The sequence below is a fragment of the Thunnus albacares genome, chromosome 16, assembly GCF_914725855.1.
Source record: "Thunnus albacares chromosome 16, fThuAlb1.1, whole genome shotgun sequence".
Lineage (NCBI taxonomy): Eukaryota > Metazoa > Chordata > Actinopteri > Scombriformes > Scombridae > Thunnus > Thunnus albacares.
The window spans coordinates 27,643,741-27,663,244 of NC_058121.1; the positions used below are offsets into that span (position 1 = coordinate 27,643,741).

Below are 19,504 nucleotides of genomic sequence, written 5' to 3' on the forward strand. Positions count from 1 at the left end.
AAGTGCAGGATATTTCACAAAACACAACATTTCACAAAGTGAGAGCAGTTCACACATGGAACTGCCAACAATATCAGAGACTGTGACACATATTCATTTAAAGTTAACTTAAAATCACGAGTAAAAGACAAGTGTGTGACCATACTACTCTGTAACCTATTCAAATAACCTGAAGCATGCTTTGTTTTACTGTTTTAAAGTAATGTCTCTTCTTATGAAGCATGCTCTGCTATATGTAGGTCCTACAGTATTGCTGTTCTTGTTTTAATGTATTTTATGTCTATTTTAGCTTTCATTACACCTGCCCAGGTACATTTACAGAAATGTGTATTAATGTGCACTGTCCCTGCTTTAACTTTAGACTGTATAAATAAAAATACATTTTAAAAACAGGACCTTTGCTTGTAATGGAGTATTTTTTACAATGTTGTATTAGTAAAGGATTTGAGTACTTCTTGTTCCTCTGCATACAATATGTTTTAGTGTATTCGTGTGCATGCTGTTTTGTTTATGGTGAGTATAGTGTAACTTCTTGTTCCTTTGCATAAACCATGCTTTTAATATATTAGTGCATGCAGTTTTGTTTATGGTCAGTATGTTGTAACACGTGGGCGGCTCCACGTTAGGTAACGTCGCTGTTATGCAGCCCAGCTAACCGGGCTAACCCTCAGAGTACAGCGGGGTTGTGTTGCTGTTGTTGGAAGTTCAATGGTGCTCTCCTCCCCGAGGCTCCGTTTGGTTTGGCGTCATTTTATAAACAGCAGGATGGGAGAAATGGCTTCTAAAGCACAGATGCCAACTCCTGAGACAGCGCTGCCCGGCCGAGATGAGAGCATCAAAGTATCCGGTAAGTCTGACCCCGGCTAGCTTTAGCAGTAGCTACTGTAGCGATATGACATAACTAAAACACAGCAGCTAGCGGCCAAAAACGAAATGAAACGTTTGCTTGCTTTGTTTTTAGTGCTCTGGTTATATCTGTCTAAGATTTGCGGTCGTATCTGCTTTACAGTACAAGCACAGAATCAGTGATGAAGACGTTATGAAGTTACGGTTAACTATAAATTTAGCCGTTCGCAGTTGCTGTTACACAACTTTAAAAAGAGGAGCTGATCCTGCGCATGCGCCTTATTCTTGTTTTTAATGGTGAATTGCAACCTGCGCATGCGCCTGTCAGATCCGTCAGGTCTCCTGTATTTGCCACAGCATTTATAGCCTAAGACTAGATGGGCTTTTAAAATACATAAAACTCAACAGTAAAATTCACATGAAACTACACAAGACTCAACATTACATATACTTACATTACAACATGAAATTCAACAACAAAGTACATACAAACCAGCACAAAACACAAACAAACAGACCATAAAAGTTTCATAAAACAACAACCACCAGATCACTCATGACTACATGACTGATCCTTCTTCAAAAGCTGTTTCAGTTTGAGTTACAGTGCAGTAATAAAGGGTCCAACCCAACACCACACATGCGGTATTTGTGTGTTTCTTATTGTGTGACCCAGTTACTGTCACTGTGGCCAAGTGCCAACTAGCCTATTTTGATAATCCAATAATTGTCTAAGTCATTTTTTAAGGAAAAATTCCTAAAATATGCTGGTGTCAGCTTCTCAATTTGATGAGTTTTTGCTTTTCTTTGTCATACATGACAATAAACTGAATACATTTGTGTTTTGGATTGTTAGTTGGACAAAACAAGACATATGAAAACATCACCTTTGACTTTGGAAAATTATAATGGCCATTTTATAGATCAAACGATTAATCGATTAATTGAGAAAATAATCGGCAGCGTAATCAATTATGAAATAGTTATCATAATAATCATCATTGAGAGATTAATCCATAATAACATTAATTGTTAGCTGTGGCTGTAATCAAAATCGTCTGGTATTTTTCTGTCAGTTGACTAATTAATAATCATCTGTCTCAGCATTCTGGTCTAATTGATCGAAATTTAATAGAGTAAATGCTTATTTAGCAAGAACATGTTTACATTTGAAGTATCAGCTGATTCAATGTTAATATTTCAGTCACAACCAATACATCTGTTTGTTTTTCATAAAGGATAGTTGTGTGTGTGTGTGTGTGTGTGTGTGTGTGTGTGTGTGTGTGTGTGTGTGTGTGAAAGAGATAAAGAACTAAGACTGTACCCGACTCAGAATTGTGTCAGTCGAATCAGATTTGGCTGTTCAATACAAAGATTTGACAATTCGTTCCTCTTTTTTTTTTACATATAGACTATCTGACAATCAGAAATTCCATCAGCATGAGCTTCAGTGATGATTTCCACCACATTAACATAATCAAATGCAACAGAGTCATGGCGACATATTTTTGAGCATTTAAAAATCAATAAAGGACAGCTGCATATGATGCAAGATTTGAATTGTAGCCTGTTTGAATCGGGCTACCATATGGATTTATTGGAATAATGAGACAAGCAGCACACATGTATTTATGTTTAGCTCTTATAGCCTATTTTTTAAATTTTCCTTTAAACATTAAAAACAACGTGTAAATGAATAAACAAATGAAACCATTTAAAATAAATTCATGGCATTGCCTTCCTCAGCAGGATTGGCCTACTTCTTTATTTCTCTTTAAACATAAAAACAAATAAATACATCTAAACAAGAATAAATAAACTAAATTATTTAAGATTGGAATTATTTTTAGATGAAAATAAAAACAGTAGGCCTGAAAATTTTAAATAAATTCACGGCATTGTCCGCTTTGAAATAATAACTTCTTCAACAGGATGGTTTATTATAGGCTACTGTATTTCTCTTTAAGCGTAAAACAATTTAATCTCAAGTGTAAATGAATAAATAAACAAATGAAACACTTGCAATTTAAGATTTGACCGACAAAAAAAACAACTGCTTGACTTGAAGAATCTCAGTGGACTGAGGGGTCTCCGACAGATGATTGGACTTGTGGACTTTTGGTGGGGGGGGGGGGGGGGGGGGGGGGGGGGGGGGGGGGGGGGGGGGGGGGGGGGGGGGGGGGGGGGGGGGGGCAGCACTGGTGTAAACAGACCGACAGCAGCACTAAGTTGGCAGTCGGGGCATTTGGCACCAACCTGCCCCCTCTTCACTACAAGTGAGGGTGCTGAGTCTTGGCACATGATAAATAGATCTGCACTGGCACTGAACAAAAGACCCCGACACACACACATACAAACACACACACACACACACATACTCAGACACACACTTACTGCCCTTTAACATTATGTAGTGAAAGACAACAGAAATAAGTAGCAAGTGTAAATGTTTTGTGGTGAAGATGGTGTTGAGGATATTAACTCAGTGGTATTTGGATTCAGTGAATGTGTGAAAGAGACAGAGAGAGATGGTGTGAGGTGGAGAGTACAGAATCAAAGAGATTAGAAACCAGTCATTTAGATATAGTTTTGGATTTATTTGCCCAAAGTGTGTTAAATATTTTGAGCAGGATGGACTGGAGGGATTGGACGGGGCGAAGGAGGATGTGGGAGTGGAGGGGTTAGGAGGGCGGGGGTCTGCGTCGAAAAGGACGGATCGGGATGGATGGATGGATGGATGGATGGATGGATGGGTTCAGACGGCGTGGCAGACAGGCTGGAGCATCGCCAAAAGCTCCTCGGGAACGCTGCCACAATCGAGAGAGATGAAGAGAGAGCGAGCGAGGGCGCAGGGAGGAAAGGAAAAGCCATGCCTGCAGTGGAGGAGACTTGGCAAGGCTTCACCTCCTTTGTCTGTCTGGCTCAGGGCTGCAGCGCCAGAGGAAATCAAGAAATGTCCAGGCATGGTGGTGGAGGTGGTGGACGGGGACGAGCTCTGCTTCGGCTCAGAAGGAGACAAGAGAGGAAAAAGTACTTTCAAACGACCGAAAACTCTGCCTCTGAAAGGGCTGTTGGACACCGAAAAACAAAATAACCGTTTTTGTCTTTTTAAATGATATTCCGCGTTCGAGCCTTTTGGACCGACCAGGCTTCTGAGACAAAGAATAACGTGACCACAATATCCGATTTGAACATGACTGAAAGTCTGTGATTCTAATGGTAATAAAGTGGTGTATATTGTACTTTTTGGAAAGCCAAAAAACGTCTCGGAATGGGAAAAAGACGGATATTTGACTTCAAGAAGTCCACTAGTAGCCAGAGGAAGGCCTGCGCCAAGCACGAGGTTTGTGTATGAATGCTTGTTTCTCCAAATAGTTTATTGTTAAAAAAAAATTTGGGAACATAGTTTAATGTCAATAGAAGTAAGAAATGTTGAAATGTTGTTTTTCGTTAATCTGAGGATTTAGTAACTTAACTTTCCTGGAGGATATGAAGTAGGCCGAGCCAGGCCAGAAGCCTAAACAAACAACAGAAGTATTGGTTTCTGTATTTTTCACCTCTTGAAAGTTGACGTTGTTAATATTGAATTAGAGCCTTTTGGATTTTAGACTCATAACTATGCTAACAGGATCATTATATCATGTGACTTTACTGGCTGTTCTGGACCTTTTGATCGAATCACACTGTCTTCCTCAGCAGATAGATGTAGCCCTGTTGTCGTGGAGTTACAGGTGTTTCAATTTACATTTTTCTGAGCACTTCAAGTTGACTAAAAGTTGAAACTGGAAGTTCATTCTTGATCTTGCCAACACAGTTGACAAAATAATCCACAAGGGCAGTTTAGTAGCTGTTCTGGAGCTTTCAATCATAGCTCATAGACTGAAGGATCTCATATAATATGTACAAACTAAAACATAACTTAAATATGACTTTTAATAGCTTTCTGTTTTAAAATGCTCCAGTCATGTAACTACAATTATTTTCATTCACTGATTAATCTGCAAGTTATTTTCTCAATTAATCGATTAAATCATTTGTCAGGAAATGGTGAAAAATGTCCCTCACAAGTTCCCAGACTCCAAAGTGATGTCCTTGTCTTATCCAACCAACAGTCAAAAACCCAAATGTCTTTTGTTTACCATCATATATGAGAAAGATCCTCTACAGGTGAGAAGCTGGGTCTCAGAAATATTTGGCATTTTTGCTTGAAAAAGTCTCAAATGATTGATTGCTTATCAAAATAGTTGGCAATTAATTTTAAGTCAGTTGACTAACTGATTATATTTTACTCCAACCTGTATTTCCTTCCCCTCCCCACACAAGGACAGATGAAAACATTGAAAACAAAGACAAATGAAGAAGTTAATGCAGATGTGTTGAGACATCCAGCAGCTGGTTTGGTGTTTGTTGGTATAAATCAGTTTTACTGCAGCTTTCTGTTGTGGAACGTGTCATTCTGACAGGAAATGTTTCAGGTATTCTTTGAGGTTGACATACAGTTACTTTTTATGTCATAAATTGAACAAAAATAAAAAATAAATAAAAACACCATTGTGACATGTGCACAAGTTCTGAAGTCTCAGATTCTTTTTACAAGGTCACAGACCTTTATCAGCTCGTTAGGCCTGAAGCATGTCAACAGTTGTCATTAGGAAATGTCAGCTGGTGCCATTTTCAAAGCTTTTACAAATACTCTGACTCTTCAAACCTTGTGCAAACACTCAGCAACGCTGGGTTCCTCTAAGCAGCTGAAAATATAAAATAACAAACAAAATAAAAATAACACAATAAGATATTTGAAGACATCACAGGTCTTTGTTAGTGTGGTCATAAGCCTGTTTGTATGACATATTAAAAGCTAAAGGATTAATGGATTGAGTGAAGAATGAATCACTATATTTTTAAAAATGGAAATAAAAGCAGTTGCAGCCTTTGTCTAGTCCACCAGAAACTTTTCCTCTTTTAAACAGCTGCAAAGCAGATACAGTCACAGAAACAGAAACAGTCTGAATCACAACACTACAGTCGCAGACTGTCACCTTCATTTCAGCTAATTTATTCTCACTTTTAACAAACATAAACTTGAAAACATTGCTGAGTCTAAAGTGAGGATAAAATTAGCCAAAATGAAGGAAACAGTGATCTGCGACTGTGGTGTCGTGATTTGGACTATTTCACATGCGAGTCAAGAAGCAGAGCCGGCTGGTAAACAATGGAGTGAAAACATTAGAATCATCTTCTATCTCTTATCAAGCACACTATATGCCCAAAAGTATGTAGACACATATTTTTATGTACTTTTTGTCTGGGGCTGTTTCTTGTAGTTTGTCTTAGGACCTTAAGTTTCTTCTTTTGGAACTAAAGGTCCAAAATCTTAATACTACAGCATCCAGTTATGTTAGATAATAGCTTATACTTCCTTTGTGACAGTTTGGGGAAGGCCCTTTCCTGTTTTAAAATGATAATACCCCCAAACAAAGCCAGATCCATGAAGAAATGTTTCCCCAGTTTGGATGAACTGGAACATCGACTTCTAGCTTGGCCTTATCACCCAACATCATTGCTCAACCTCACTAATGGCTGAATGGGAGCAAATCTCTGCTGCCAGGTTCCAAAATCTGGTGGGAAGCCTGAAACCAGAAGAGTGGAAGTTGTTATAACAGCAGATTAATGCCCATGGCTTAATGAGGAGATGCTCAACAATCACATATGGCTGTAAAGTTGGGGTGTCCACATACCTTTGGCCACATAGTATATCAAATTTACAGATCAAGTGAATCCAGGTGTTGTATCAGAGCCTCCATCTCAATCTCCTGTACATGTTCATTGACTCTGCAGCCTTATCAAGTTCAGACTGACTCTCGTTTATCCATCCACCTTTGGCACAGCTGTTACCACGACAACACACAGGGATTCCAGCAAATGAATGAAGAGGTGTTTGAGCGTGTGAGTCCATCAGCAGAGCTCTCTGTGGTTGTTTACACAGCAGTCTGATAACCTGGACAGGCAAAATGACAGGTGTTTAAGAGAGAACGGGAGAAACACGATGGATGAGGGAGACGTAAAGATAGACATTAAAAGAGGAAGAAGGGTGGAGATTAAAAGATGGAGGGAAAGAGAAAGGCTGAGAGGTTAACCGTGTTGTCGCTCAGTTGTTCAGTGTTGATGTTGTCTGGCAATCAGATCGCACACAGACACAAGATAAAGGCCGGTGTAAAATAGGTATTAAACTGGTGGTGTTTGACATTGATGCTTCACAATCAGAAGAGAGTCAGACTGTGTAAATTGCATAAATAGGACACGATATGACACATGTAAGTGATAACACACAGTGACGTGTCCTGCAAAATTAATGGACAAAGTGGAGATGAAGAAGACCATGATGCATTGCATGGTGGCACTTCCTCTGTCAAGTCCATGTATAAATAATAGTATAACAATAAAACATGACTATTTTAAAACATAAAGAGAAGCAGAGTTTAAATCATCATCCATCTTTAAAAGTTTGTTAATAGTCAATTTAACTCTCGATTAGGTCTGTTTTACCAGTTAGAGTTAACTGGTAACCAAGCAGAAGTACAGTTGCTATGGTTACCTTATGATTTAGAAAGGTGGTTAAAGGATAAGTCTGGTGATTTTCTATATTTTTCTTATTGTCAACAAATCTCATGTTTGGATCCAAACCAACAATGAACTGATCTACTAACAAGTACTGTGTGTGTACCTAAAGCCTGATATATCTTATTCCTCCATTGTTGTCCAAAAACTATTAAAAACACATCAATGAACCACACCCCTGCACTGGATGACATGTTCCCTCATCGTTCCTTCAATGTCTTGAAATGTTTGGTCACGTTACTTTGTTTAGAAACGGCTCCAAGGACTAATAACGATGATCATATTTTCAGTCTCTGGAGAGTAGTTCTGTGTAGACTGAAAACATGATCACTGTTATTAGTCTTTGGAGCTGTTTCTAAACAAACTAACATGACCAACAACAGGGAGAGAATGATATATCAGCTTTGGATACACACACAATACTTGCAGATCAAGTCAATAAGAAAACTAAATTGGAAAGATAAGAAAAATATAGAAAATTGCCATTATCCTAATCATTTTTAAAAGGAGACTCTTATGAATCAGGCTGTCCTTTTACTTATGGGCAAAGTCTATGTCATTTACCTCTAATAAAGAACACATGAGTGCTGCTGAGCGCTGCAATCTGAAGGCTGATGTTTCAGATTAAAACTGACAAATAAATGTCATTTTTAGCAGATTTTTTGTGCCTTTTGGCCAACAGAAGAACTCAAAAACAAGCTGATAAGACACACAGCCTTGATATTCTATCAACTTGATGTTCATTTAAGTCTGTCTGATCAGCTGACTTACTGTACTGAACATTTTAACCACTAAAGGAAACACTGCAGTCTTTTATCACTAAACACAAGTAATGCCTTACCTCTACTTCACATAATGTAGCTGTAGTTTACAGGGGAAGAGGGAATGTTGTGTTCACAGTATGATGAAGAGCACTTTGCTCATATCATAAATGTATTGATGTTATTAAAAGCCTTTAAATATGTTGCAATAAACAGTCTCTACCACCGTATATTAAATATAACTTTATTCCTAATCCCGTGTGCATGCATTGTTATGAACATTTCCCATAGCAGAGACTTGCAGTGCTAAAAAGCCATTACTCTTAACATATAGATGTACCCAGCCATTTCACAGATTCCATGTCTGTAAGGGTCTAATCAGTCTGCCATCTTTTAAGTGCATTAAGTACTATTTCCTGCCACCCCCCCTTCACCCCCTCAACCCCTCCCCACCCTCCACACACTGTCTCACTACTAATGGCTCTGAGTTATTGACTGAGGTAAACCTTCAGGGAACACACACACACAAACACACACATACACACCCCCTGTGGTGCTCTTATTAACCCCAACCGCCACTCTAACTACCACACATAGCTGTCAATCAAGAGGACAGAGAGAAGACAGAAGACGTAAACGTGATGGATACTACACTCAGTGATTATTTAGATATTTTCTACATTTGTACATTTGAATACACTCATGAGGTTTACATTATCATATACTGTATGGCTCACTGTATCCACTCTGTCACCAGAAAAATAGAAACATCTGGTCAGTTTTTTTTGTAGCAGCCTGACGTACAGAACGCTTCCATTAACATCTTAGTGAAGAACACTTTATTTTACAGATGCGCCATTTCTGAATAATTTTCCAATAATTTTCCAAGAACTTTCCTGAAAGAATTTTGTAATTTGGTGCTTATTGAGATGTTACACTTTCAATCCCACTTAATTAATTACTACCTAATGGGTCTTTTGGTTGCTTTAACCTGCAAATATGTGAAATTTGTTTACAGGCAAGCATACAATAATTCAGCATATAATGGACAATAACGTTTCCAATGATAAATTAATACTGAATGAATACTGATTAGTTTCACTCAAGCTCTTCTGTCAAGAACATTCCTGTTTTCACTGTTGTTCGCGCCAAAGTACACAATACACAATACTCTTTCCAAGTACTTCAAGGACATTATTTATTCAGGAATTATGGACATGCAAATGAGAGCGTTGCACGGATGGACTGTTTCACACAGCAGATGCAATGCAGTCCATGAGCGAGACAATTGTTGTATTTATGCTTCTGTAAGAATACTTAATGTTTAGTATTATATATCATATTATATTGTATGGTGGGGCTGATGATTTACATGAGATATATTCAATCGGCCTTCCAGAATTGACAGAATGAGATTTTGATCACAAAAATGAGTGTCACTATTGTTTAGTCTGTTAATTAGTAATTAAATTGATCATAAGATGAGCTGCATCAGAATCTAGTTCAGGTTATGAAGTTAGTCGCCCGTTGCAACGTCTGTAAAAAACAGAAAGAAAGACTCCTGCAAAATGTCGAAATCTAGTTTAATACCTCTGCAGTATGTACAACCTTTGAAGCTTATGATCCTCAGTTATTGTGAGATTGTCAATAGGTCGTAATCGCCAGTAGCCCAAAACAACCTACTGTATATTTACGTTCAACTGACAGATGCCATCTAGTGGCCGTAGTAATTATGACTCGAGCAAAAGAGGAAATTAGATAACGGTAATATTTATATTCTGCACAGTGAGGAGGTCTGGTGGATGGATGGTGATACTTGAAGTTTCCAACTACAAGTGTCACAATACCATGACTACGATTGTTGTTTATTGTTGCCATGACAACGGCAGTGGCCTACCTTTAAGGACGTAATACTGCACATTTCTCCATGATCTTTCCCTAAACCTAACCAGACCTTAACCACAGCGTTGTCACATCATAAAACATCATTATTGTTTAACAGTGATGTGTGACGGTTTTGGAAACAGACAAATGATGTTGATTACTGCCGATAGGGGCGATAGATCATGGATGTATAAAGAGAACTGGATACAGTGTCGGAGGCGGGGCCCCGTTCATTCCTATGAAAGTTGCTCAGTGGTGCATGAAGCAAAAAAAATCAATTTCCCGGTATGAAAGTACCGGATCTTCTGCACTGTGCGGCTCATAGAGCATGCATACTAGTGACTTTCACTGGCCGAGTCGGCTACTTCTGGTTTAGCCCTCCAGCTATCCTTGAATGGGGATAAAACAATTCAATCATGCGGCTCTTCTAGGCTTTTGAAATGTGATCGAACCAAACGGATTTAATTCTGATAGTGAGACAAGTCATTTCGCGGGGGTTGTGACGCTCAGAAAAATGTATCCGCTGATTTACAGACGTCTCTTTCACAATGTAAGTCTATGGGAAAAAGTCTTTTTGGGCCAGTGTGCATCACGTGACGTTGTAATTACACCGTTTGGCCACTATGTCAAATTGGCTTCAAAGCCTGTCGCCCTTCCTGTATCCAGTTCTCTTCATACATCCATGCGATAGATTAGAAAACGCTCCTATGTGTCGTTCGGGAGTCACATGGTGAAACAATGTATTTGGTCGTTTAATTTGGAGGACGTGTTGGTCATTTTGGTTGTTGATTCGACACTGGTTGTTTTCAAGGCTGGAGTCTGGTGTTCCTTAGATTTCTCACCATCACATTTATGTAAGAACTATTGCTCTGCTCTTATATGGACAAACACAGCAAACCAAAGTGCCACTTACCTCGAGTCCTAAAAATCAGACTTAGCCTCAGCGTCTGAAGCCTATAAAGCATTTTGTTTTTCCCACAAAAAATTGTCTTTTTTTTAATAAGAACCTACTACTAAGTTTTGATTCTGTACACAGCTTCCTTGAAATGTACTGCGTGTTAGAAGACAAACACAGGGGGCTGTCAGCAGCAGAACAATGAGGCTAACGCTGATGGTTGTAATGATGGGCAGTAATAAAAACGACGATGGCAATCAGAGCAGCTGATTGAGAGGCTCAGATAGAGGGAGGGAGAGAAATACAGCAGCAGGGAGAAATAAATGGAAAGAGAGAGAGAGATACGGGTGGAAGAGGGAGATGTAAAGGGAGGATGATAAGAAAAGGAGGGGGGGGGAGCAAAACCGAAGAAAGATGAAGAAACCAGGCAATCAGAGAGAGAGAGGAGGAGGAGGAGGAGGAGGAGGAGGAGGAGGTGGGGGAGGTTACTTTGTAGATTTAATTGCAGTGCAGTGTGTGTGTGTGTGTGTGTGTGCAGGCTCTCCAATCTCCCCTCGCCAGACATTAGCTGCAGTGTTTCATTTATCACTGTCAGGTCTGGAGCTTCAGGGGGAGGAGAAGGGGAAACCTGGACGTTCAGGCCAGGCTGTAGCTCCTCTCCTGGCCGGGGCGGCGCTGAGAGGCCAGGCTGATGTTTTCCAGCAAGAAGGGAGAGAAAAAAATGGGTGACAGAGATAGAAAAACACTGTGCTGATATTCAGTTATGTTTTGTTGATATTGATTATGAAGACAGATTTGGTATTGCTAGCAGGATTAGTCTGAATAATATTTTTACAATGTGAATCAAATTGTATGAGTGGATTTTTGGCACTGTTAGCAGCGCGGATCAAGAGATCGCAATGACAGTCCAGTAGTTTTTTGCATTAGATTATTTTATTTCTAATTTTGAGGTACTTTACTTGAGTATTTCCATTTTATAATACTTTGTACTTCTACTTCACTACATTTCAGTGTGAAATATTGCACTTTTTACTCCACTACATCTACTTAAATGCTGTAGTTACTAGTTATTTCGCATTAAATCATCAATAAAATATAATCAGCAAATAAATTATGATGTGTTTTTACAGATTAACCCACTTAACAGTATATTAAAATTAGCCCCACCTTTGACAGTTGCATCATTAAAGTAATGCTTACACATTAATGCGACATGATATATATTATGGCGTTCTTCATAATGAGTACTTTTAATTTTAGTACATGAAGTGTATTTTGATGCTAAATAATATTTATTTACTGTTAAAGGGGACATATCATGCACATTTCCAAGTCTATATTTATATTCTGGAATATCTTTGCATAATTTCCAGTTAAAACCTCCTTTTTTTATCTTCTACTGGTCCTTTATGCAGCCCCTCAGTTCAGCCTCTGTCTGAAACAGGCCGTTTTAGCTCCTGTCTCTTTAAGACCCGCCTCCTGATGAGCCCACTCTGTTCTGATTGGTTAGCTTCATGAAGATGCGTCACAGCAGAGGGAGGCTACATCAACAAACCGTAAAACAAACTATAGTCGTAGGATTTCACTTTTTTCTTGTTCTTTACTTAAAACGTCAACTTCTCAAATACATCTGTGCATGTTTGAGCCGAAATGTGATCCGAAATATGTGAGGGGACAACGCAAACAACACATGGAACAACCTTAGAAACAAACAAACAAACAAAGGCTACAGAATGGACGGCTGTTTATGGGCATGCAGGATCAGCCCGTCAGCAAGGTAGAAAAAAATGTTGCAAATAAAGCACTCAGGGCAGGCTGAAGCCCTGGATTTTGATTTGCAGGGAGCGTTTCGACATATGTTCACCTCAAGTTTTGGAACTTTGACCTTGTTTAACACAAACTTCTGACATCATGACAGTACAAAAATAACAGAAAATCACAAGAAGCACAATATGTCTACTTTAAATAAAAGATCTGAGTACTGAAACAACCATTGGATGGATTGCAACAAAATTTTGTACATTTTGTACATTCATAAGATGATAAATCCTATTGACTTTTGTGATACTCAGACTTTACCACTATTATCTATCTGCCATGATGTTGACATTTTTTGATTTCGGGTAAAATGTCTATTGGATAGATTGCCATGAAGTTTAGTAAACATTCCCTCGGGATGAATTAATCATCAGCTCCATTTGTATAAACATATTCTTGCTGCAGTGCTAATAGTTTCCATTATGTTGCTGGTGATCAGTGGAAGAAAAAAAAAGAAAAAGATTAAATAAAGTCTTAGACTGTGACGCAGGAGTCTGACTCAGCATTTTGTTCACTGTCAGCTCTTTGTGCTGGATGATGTAAAACAGACTTTCTTTCTCTTTCTCCATTGTTTATTTTGTACAGGCACCGCTTAAACCGCCTTCACCTTTCTGTTTACAGAGTCATTTATCCACTGGCTGATGTAAATCTTTTGGATGCAAATTCATATTGTAAAAATCCATGTGCTGCTAAGCTTTTTACTTAATCTTAATCTTCTATGTTTGACCGTTTTCTCTTTTGTTTCTGTGGTCTCACTACAGAAAATTAAAAAGTGATGAAGGACATGATGAAAGGACATGAAGATAAAACAGTACAGAGTGCTGATTGGCTGATTCTGGAGCAGTTCTGCCTGCCTTCACACACAGGCCTGAGCTGAAATAGAGCAGCACTAATGGAGAGTAGAGCGTGTGTGTGTGTGTGTGTGTGTGCCACAGATGTCACCATGGATATAGGCCTGTTCTGTGATCAGGCTTATTATTGTGGCAGGATTTAGGGAGCTGGGGGGCAGCCTGGTTAGTCACACACACACACACTAAAATGAAGTGGCTCGCTGTTTGATGTGAAGTGTCCTGAAGTGCTTTCTAACCTCTTTCAGTGCTCTTTACTGCCAAATAAAAGAAAATTTGTTCCCAGTACAAACAGTCAGAAACTGTATTTCACAACAAGAAACATCTGCGATATTTTTTCTCTATTTAAATAACAGTGTTTATCGTGTTGGCATTACGACTTACAAGGTTAACATGATTATAACACGTTAATGCAAATTCATTTTAATGCCACTCTTTTTTTTACGGCATTAACACAGTTACAATATGATGACCCCTCGCCTCACCTGTAGTTTAGCCCTCTAGCATTAAGCTGGATGGCAGCTAGCAGGGAACGATGGATAAAGTATTTTTAATGGAAAGTTCAGCTTCAAAACCCTGTCAGATGGGTCTGTTGACAAGACCAAAGTTATTTGTAGTTACTGTCGATATGAACTGAGTTACCACTGGAGTACATCTAGTCTTAAAGCCCCTGGAAAGGCAAATCCATAATTGGCTATTAATCATGTAATTTGGGATCTAATGTGCATATAGTAAACACCTAAAAACTATGAGAACATAGCCTTTGGCATAATCTGTGTAATTCTTTAGAAAGTTTCTCTCCCTTCCCTTGTTACTGGGTTGCAGTTAGGCGGGGCTAAACTAGGGAATTTATTACATCATAAATACCTGCCCAAACATATTTAAGAGTGGCTATCTGGCCAAGCTGACTTCACAACACTTACTCACATCTCCCCCATGAGAAAACAATGCAGTGCACTTTTCTTTGCTTTTAGCTAGAATGAGAATTCAAATTAGCCTGATGTGGTTTGAAAGTTACTGTTACTTAAGCTTACTGGCAGACTTTGGTACACCATCCAAATCTGTATTAATTACGGAGTGGATAAGTAGCTCAAAAGTGTAGCATAGCAATGCTAATGCTAACCGTTTCATGTAAGTGAATGAAAGATGCTAAAACACTTAGCTTTGTAGTCTGGGAGGTATAGTTCAATAAAAACAGATATGTGTGGTCTACTCTAGTCTGCTAGTTAGCCGACTAGTCAAGATAACCAGTAGACCACTGGGGTAATTGATAATAAGCTCAAAAGTTTTGAATAGAAAAGCTAATGCTAACCATTTCATGTAAGTGAATGGAAGATGCTAAAACGATAAGCGTCATACTCCGGGGGGTATAGTTAAATAAAAACACAATTTCAGGTGGTCTAACCTAGTTTGTTAGTTAGTGGATTATTCAAGCTTTCTAACTAAGTAGGGTCCATTTGATAGATTTGGTATTTTATTCCATTTCAGCAAAACGTTTTAGTGAATGAATAGAAAATAAAGTGGTACTTGAGCTGTCAATCAAACATGATCTGGACACGCCCACACAGTCCTGAGAAATGCTTTGTTTTTGAGCTCAGTTTTCTAATAATTATGAATGTTTATTTTCATTCAGATTTTTGTTGATGCTTAATGAGACACTCAACTTTGATATCATATATGCATTTTTATGATTTTAAGCCACGTTTCCAGAGGCCTTAAATATCATTTGCTAGCGAAGCACAGAGCTAATGCTAATGCAGGCAGCCTCATTAGCCTTGAACCATCCAGCTTGCAGCAAACCACGCTTGATAGTGTACCAGGGAAACCCACAGACAAACCTACAAGCAGCAAGCTTTCAACAGCAGTAGCTAAATGGGTGCTACAGACTGCAGGCCAAGCCAACGACTGCACTTGAATTGCCATTAAGAGCTATCAGTGTATCGAAGATCAAAACCTTTATGATGACCACAGAGCGAAAGTAGTTTTCTTTCTTATACTCCCCTCTCACTGTTTCCTGCCTTATTTATTGTTTGTTTCATTTTGTATTATCCTGTTTTTATCCCATAGCACAAGGGGACATTTTTGTGAGCTTTTATTTTTCCCATGTGAGGTTGAACACAATTACATTGTGTGATTTGCTTTTGAAGTGAGGGACGCAGGGAGTGATCTTTAATCAGTACCGAAGTAATGGAAAATTTAACCGGCCAATCTGTTGCCTGTTGAGCTTGAGTTTGTCATAAGTTATGAATTGAGCATATTTTTAAAAAGCTGAATGCTGCTGCTGTGAAGGTTTCTGACAATCTTTGTCATTGATTTGTGTTGATTTCCAACAACAAATGCATACATTTGCATAAAGCAAGCATATCTTGTCCACTCCCATATTGATAAGAGTATTAATACCTTTCCCTTTATGGTACATGTTGAACAGATAAAAAATGTGTGATTAACTTGCTCTTAACTATGGACAGTCATGCTTTTAATCCTCCATTGTTGTCCAGAAACTATTAAAAACACATCAGTGAGTCACACCGCTGCGCTGGCTGACATGTTCCTTCATCATGAAGAGTTTGGTCACATTAGTTTGTTTAGAAACGGCTCCAAAGACTAATAACAGCATCACATTTTCAGTCTCCAGAGAGTAGTTCTGTGTACGGCAGACGCTACTGAGCATGTGCGGGAACACGGTTCTGTTTACAGCTTCACTAGCTCGTTGTGCGACATATCACAACCTCTTGACTTTGTACCACACTATAAATTTCTCAAAGAACCTCAATACAAAGTCGAGAGGTTCCGATATGTAGCGCAGTGGCTTCTGCCTTACACGAAACTACTCTCCGGAGACTGAAAACGTGATTGTCTTTGAAGCCGTGCTTAATGTGCTTAAAACTCTTCATAATGAAGGAACATGTCATCCAGTGCAGCACTGCAGCTCATTGATGTGTTTTTAATAGTTTTTGGACAACAACGGAGGAAGAAGATATATCAGGCTTTAGATACACACACAATACTGGTTAGTAGATCAGTTCATTGTTGGTTTGGATCCAAACATGAGATTTGTTGACAAAAAGAAAAATATAGAAAATCACCAGACTGATCCTTTAAGCAGAAGTGTCAGATATTTTTAAATGCACGTCCTCAGAAAGTCTGCTTAGGATGCAAATGCTGTGAAAATCCAATATACCCATAGTCTTAAGTGTCACACACTTAGACACACAGACACACACACACACACACACACACACACACACACACAGACAGAGCTGCATTCGACCTCACACAAGAATATGAATTCAATTAATCAACAATAAGCGTTGTTATCATTCCCAGTGAGATAAAGGCAGCCAGGAGAACAGACATTTCAAAGGAGCGCTGCGTAGAATAATTACTCTCCAGAAAAATGCCTCTGAAGGTGTGTGTGTGTGTGTCTGTGTGTGTGTGTGTGTGTCTGTGTGTGTGTGTGTGTGTGTGTGTGTCTCAACGCAAAGATAAATGTAGAATATTAATGAATGTTTTTGAAAGAGTATTCATTTTCTGCCTCTTTATGTTAGCGTGTGGGATATTATTTATCTCCAGTCTGAGCCTCATACTGTATGCTTTATTTATTTTTATACTGTATTTATTTTATTTACTAGTTGCTGCTGTGGACCAAATGAAACTGTAGAGTGAGAGCTTGAAACAGTCCACTGGACCTTCATCAGAAATGAAACTGCATGGGCTACCTGGCAGCAATTCTTGAAGTGATTCCTGATTCACAGAAGTGATACATCTGGCACTTTTGGTCATGTATAAGGGGTCAGTTTACTCCGTCAGAAGTCCTTGTCAGACGGTCGGATAGTTTCTGAAACCGACCCCCACCTCAACACCTTTTCAACATCAGATTAAGAGGGCTGTTTGCCATTTCTGAAACTGAACATCCAACATCGACACCCATTTGATGCTGTGATTGGTCAGCTGTTTGGAGATGAGAGAGGAGCTGGGGTTTGAACTTCTCCCTCAGCTCTCTATTTTCAGCCTTGACACAAGTATTTCTGTCACTTTTCATGTGAACATTATGAACATTATGAATGCCTTCCGGGAGAGACTGTCTAAAAATCTCCATATTTAAGCCATATCTCATCTCCCATCGCTTTTCACTCCACCTTTCAGTGCGTGCATTCTGAACAGCTAGCAACCCATATTGATCTCCAGTGAGGTCGGACAACATGTCGCACAAACTACTTCTGGTCGGGCATAAACTGGGGGGAAACCAGTGTTTCTGTTGTTACACCAGTGACTCCTGACTGGTTTGTCTGGGCTCTTTCATCATGGGAGTGGAACTAGAGTAGATATCATAAACCTTGTGTGTTACGACCACCGTGTCCCCAGTTCAGGTCCAGCAGGCGACCTTTGTTACATCTCTCTACTGTAATAAAAATGCCTCAAAATGCTATAAAAACAGGAGAAAATAAATGTGAGAGCTTTAGATCTCAAAAAAAGAAAGAAGAATCAGACATTAAAAGCAGCGACTTTATTTGTTTGTTAATTTCTAACTTGAGCAGTTTGTTACATTCATGTTGGGGCTTAGTTCAAATGAAAATGTGCGACGCAGACAATATAAATTCTCTCATGTTGTATCCTTCTCAGGAGAGCACAGTTGCATCCCTGACTGTAAACACCGGACTTGTCCCGCGTATTAATGCGCTCACACCAGCTCGATGACTCGCTGCGATGCTTAACTGTGATTAAATGAGTGCCGGCCCCTTTATAACAAGTGCATATTTACCAATATAGCTGCTGTATGTTGAACAAAACATTGCGGTTTCATCTGCTCTTATTCTGAAATTTGCATAAATAACTGTACAGGTGTATGTTTGTGTTCCATGTTTTATATTGACTGTTATTATCTGGAATATTATGGAAATACTGTAAGAAATAGGTGACACAGAGATGATCCGTATCTTCTGCTGCTTCTTTGTCTACCTCTTCGAGACACACACACACACACACACACACACACACACACACACTTAGCTATTAGACTCATTAGTATTCTGTCTGGACTTATTGTCTTTCCCCACTGACATTTACATTTAAATTGTTTATCTCTCAGTGAGTGAGTATGTGTGTGTGTGTGTGTGTGTGTGTGTGTGTGTAGTCAGTAATGAACATGCCTTCGCTGGTCCCTGAAGGCAGCCATTACTGACACACACACAGAGGTTAATGTGAGAGGTGGAGGAAGGAGGGACCAGAGTATCTGAACCAGTATCAAGGTGCCACCAACAGCTCATTGTTTGTGCTGATATTCTGTAGCTTTTACATTTGGATGTTTTCTCGCTAAAAAAATTACCCAGAAATCCCCGGGTCATCAGCGTTTAACCTGTAATTAGACACTCGTCTTCTCAACTGAAAGACATAATTTTAATAATAGTGAAAAGTCTCTCAGCCTCAGATTCTGCTCGTTCACAGTTTGCTGCAGAGAGGATTAGAGAACATTGACAGTATCTGCACACTGGATTATACTCTAGCTTCATAACTATATTAGACCAAAGATATTTATCAGGCAAATGATAAACATGACATGCATTTTTCTTTTCTTTCTTTTGTGCAATTTATGTGTTCTTTCTTAAATTGTTTTGAGTTTTATTTATTTGCAGCATTGTAGTTTTGTTTCCCTAAATGTAGGGCTGTAATTTCCAAATCATATTTACAGTTCATTAACTAAAATCTCTCTAAACAGTTTCCTCTGACTGTCTAACTGCAGACAAAATCCAGACAGGAGAAGATCTAAATAAGACAAAATGTTCATCTGAGTCTCCTTCAGTTATTAGCAGGTGCTCACAGCAACAGTAATCACT

General features: G+C 39.0%; 1 protein-coding gene across 1 annotated transcript in view; it reads left to right on the forward strand.

Moving 5' to 3' along the window:
• Nucleotides 1–621: 621 nt before the first annotated feature.
• The window catches only part of msra (methionine sulfoxide reductase A), a 42,525-nt gene continuing 23,642 nt past the window's right edge, over nt 622–19,504 (forward strand). Inside the window, exon 1 of the mRNA XM_044376444.1 lies at nt 622–847. Within this exon, the coding sequence (XP_044232379.1) occupies nt 709–847 (139 nt within the window). The 5' untranslated portion in view covers nt 622–708. The remainder of the gene's footprint in view (nt 848–19,504) is intronic.